The sequence below is a fragment of the Trypanosoma grayi genome (genome assembly GCF_000691245.1).
Source record: "Trypanosoma grayi strain ANR4 Tgr_1573_V1, whole genome shotgun sequence".
In the NCBI taxonomy this organism is placed as follows: Eukaryota; Euglenozoa; class Kinetoplastea; order Trypanosomatida; family Trypanosomatidae; genus Trypanosoma; species Trypanosoma grayi.
The window spans coordinates 1-2,793 of NW_008827191.1; the positions used below are offsets into that span (position 1 = coordinate 1).

The 2,793-nt window shown below is 59.9% G+C and overlaps 2 protein-coding genes across 2 annotated transcripts; both read left to right on the forward strand.

Moving 5' to 3' along the window:
* Positions 1–75: 75 nt before the first annotated feature.
* DQ04_15731000 (hypothetical protein) lies at positions 76–702 on the forward strand (the record flags this gene model as incomplete). The annotated part of the gene is made up of 1 exon (XM_009317358.1): positions 76–702. The coding sequence occupies one exon, from the start codon at positions 76–78 to the stop codon at positions 700–702; it is 627 nt and encodes a 208-aa protein (XP_009315633.1).
* Positions 703–1,020: 318 nt separating this feature from the next.
* DQ04_15731010 (periodic tryptophan protein 1) lies at positions 1,021–2,076 on the forward strand (the record flags this gene model as incomplete). The annotated part of the gene is made up of 1 exon (XM_009317359.1): positions 1,021–2,076. One exon carries the CDS (start codon positions 1,021–1,023, stop codon positions 2,074–2,076), a length of 1,056 nt encoding a protein of 351 aa, XP_009315634.1.
* Between the last annotated feature and the right edge of the window lie 717 nt (positions 2,077–2,793).

The window sequence follows — 2,793 nt, forward strand, 5'->3', positions numbered from 1 at the left end:
GGCGACGTGGCCGACGTGGACGCCGCGGCGGCGGTGCTGCTGCGGCCCGGGCAGCGACGGGTGGCGCTGCACTACATGGCGATACGCTCGCCCATCCCGCTGGTGCAGAACCGAGACTTTGAGATGGTCGTGGCCGAGGAGGTGCGCAATGACGGCACCGCGTGGGTGAAGGCCTTCTCCACGCCGCTTGGATACATTGAGCCGCTCGACCCGCAGCAGCCAAAGTACGTGCGCGCGCTGATGCTCTTCTCCGGTATTCTGGCGCAGCCCATCACCGGCGAAGAGGGACATGCGAGGTGCCGCTTGAGTTACGTCGCGCTCGTGCACCCAATGGGGCTCCTCCCCTCGTTTGTGGTCAACATGGTGCTAAGCGCCCAAATGAACGCGCTGCGAAAACTCCAGCGCTTTATTCTGGAGCATCCCCTCGCCACACTGGCAGCGCCGACAGCGGAGGGCAGCGGCAGCCCACCCCGCGGTGCCGTCGTGGCAGCGAGCGAGAGCACAGGAAGAAATACCGGAACAGAGAAAGATGTCTCGCAACGTGTCCGTGCAACTGAGGACAGCGTCGACAAAACCGGTGGTAACAACAATAACGGCATCAACAACATGCAGTCAACGAGGAACCGGAAGGTCTCTGGTGTGCGAAGTCGACTCTCTTTACTGAAGGGACGCGTGGTGAACAGGATTCTGTCCAATTTGTAGCTGGTGAGATGTTCTGGTGGAGTGGTGGATTTCGCTCAAGATTACCGGTGTAGCCGCTCACATGATCGCACGCTTACCCTTACAATCCGCCCGTCTCCTCTCACTCTTTATTTCTCACTCTCTCTCTCTCTCTCTGTGTGTGTGGCGTGCAACTCACTTTATTCTGTTCTCTTTTCCCCGCCTTCTGTCAAACAAGGGAGGGAGATAAGGCGGACAGGTGTGGGTGATCGGTATCACAACACAAGCAAACATACAAACAAACACAGACGGAGAGAAAGAGAGGGAGAGGCAGGCATATATACAGATATTCGCGCGACGATGTTAACTTCCTTCTCATGGGTTCCAAAGGGCGCCATGAAGCCTGTCCCAATTCACTCTGCTGACAGCATCGACACTGTGCGGGCAAAGCTGCGGCGACAAAACCCCGAACTTGCGGCGGAAGACGAGGAACGAGAGGCAGCAGCAACGACCGCTTTACAGCCACTGGGCGACGTCAGCAGTGACGATGACGGTGACAACACGGACAACCTGCAGTTCGGTGGGGGTGCTGACACCATCCTCGAGCAGGTGGAGTCTGAGGATGAGGATGAGATGAACGACACGAACTTCAAGGAGACAGACCTCATCTTCACCGTCGCCGCCGCAGAGGCGCCGCGTCCCCGCCTAGAGCTGTACGTGTACGACGAGCCAGAGGACAGCATGTACGTCCACCACGACATGGAGATCACGGCGTTTCCGCTCACCACCGCGTGGCTCACAGACGGGGCGATGTCGCTTTGCGCCGTTGGAACCATGCGGCCGTTTGTGGAGGTGTGGAACCTCGATGTGCTTGACGCGGTGGAGCCAGCGTGCCTGCTCGGCGGTTGCGTCAAGTGGGAGGACAACTACCGAAAGAGTATCAAGGCGCGTATGCTGAAGCCCGACTCGCACACGGACGCGGTGATTTGTGTCCGCTGGAACACCTGCGCGCAGCACATCCTGGCGTCCGGCAGCGCGGACTGCAGCATCAAGCTGTGGGACCTCAACAGCTCCACCTGCATCGGCACATATGCCGAGCCGGAAAAGCTGCAGAGCCTCGACTGGCACCGCGAGGAGGCGAACCTGCTGCTCTCTGGCGGCTTCGACGCCACGATGATACTGCGCGACTGCCGCACTCCCAACCAGCCCGCACTGCGCTTCGCCACCGGCAGCGTTGTCGAGCACGTCGAGTTCGCCCCCCACAGCGGCGGTCGGGCTCTCTACGCGTCGACGAACGCCGGCGCGTGGATGGGGTTCGAGGCCCGCATGAACGCGCAGCCGCTGTGGCAGCTGCAGGNCGGGCTCTCTACGCGTCGACGAACGCCGGCGCGTGGATGGGGTTCGAGGCCCGCATGAACGCGCAGCCGCTGTGGCAGCTGCAGGTGCATGAGGCCGACACCACCTTCGCCGCCTCCCCACACGTCCCCGGCCTTCTTGCCACTGGCGGGAAGGACGGCAACATTAGTCTCTGGGACGCGCGCGACGTGTCACGGCCGCCAACGCAGATCGTTTCGCGCTCATACCGCACGGGGGCGGTGCTCTCGCTCGCGTTCCACCCCAACTCGCCACACATATTGGGGGCATGCGGCAGCCGCGGTGAGCCGCTCGTTTACACGACTACGAGCGACATTCGCGATACATTTCGCCCGTAGTGCCAGTCGTCGGACTACAACATCTAAATGAAAACGATACTACGATTAAGAAGGTGTGACAGTGTTTGGTATGTGTGGAAAGAAGGATGCGTGCGTGACGCAGCTTTGTCTTCCATTGACTTTCCCACTACTACTAACACGAACACGAACACTGACGTCAGCTGTGGACCGTAGCTCGTCTTATATTGTCATTTTATCCCCTCCCTCCCTGTGCGATTTCGCTTTCCTTCCTTCCTTCCTTCTGCCTCACGCCTGCCGCCACGCGTAAGCACTCTAGCCAGTCCCTGCGAGGAATCCCCGAGCACACCAACACTCACACACCGACAGAAAAATGAAGATCTTCAAGGACGTCCTGACGAACGCTGAGGTCGTGTGCGACAACGACAAGCCAATGGAGCTTGAGGGCGACATCGCGTACGTT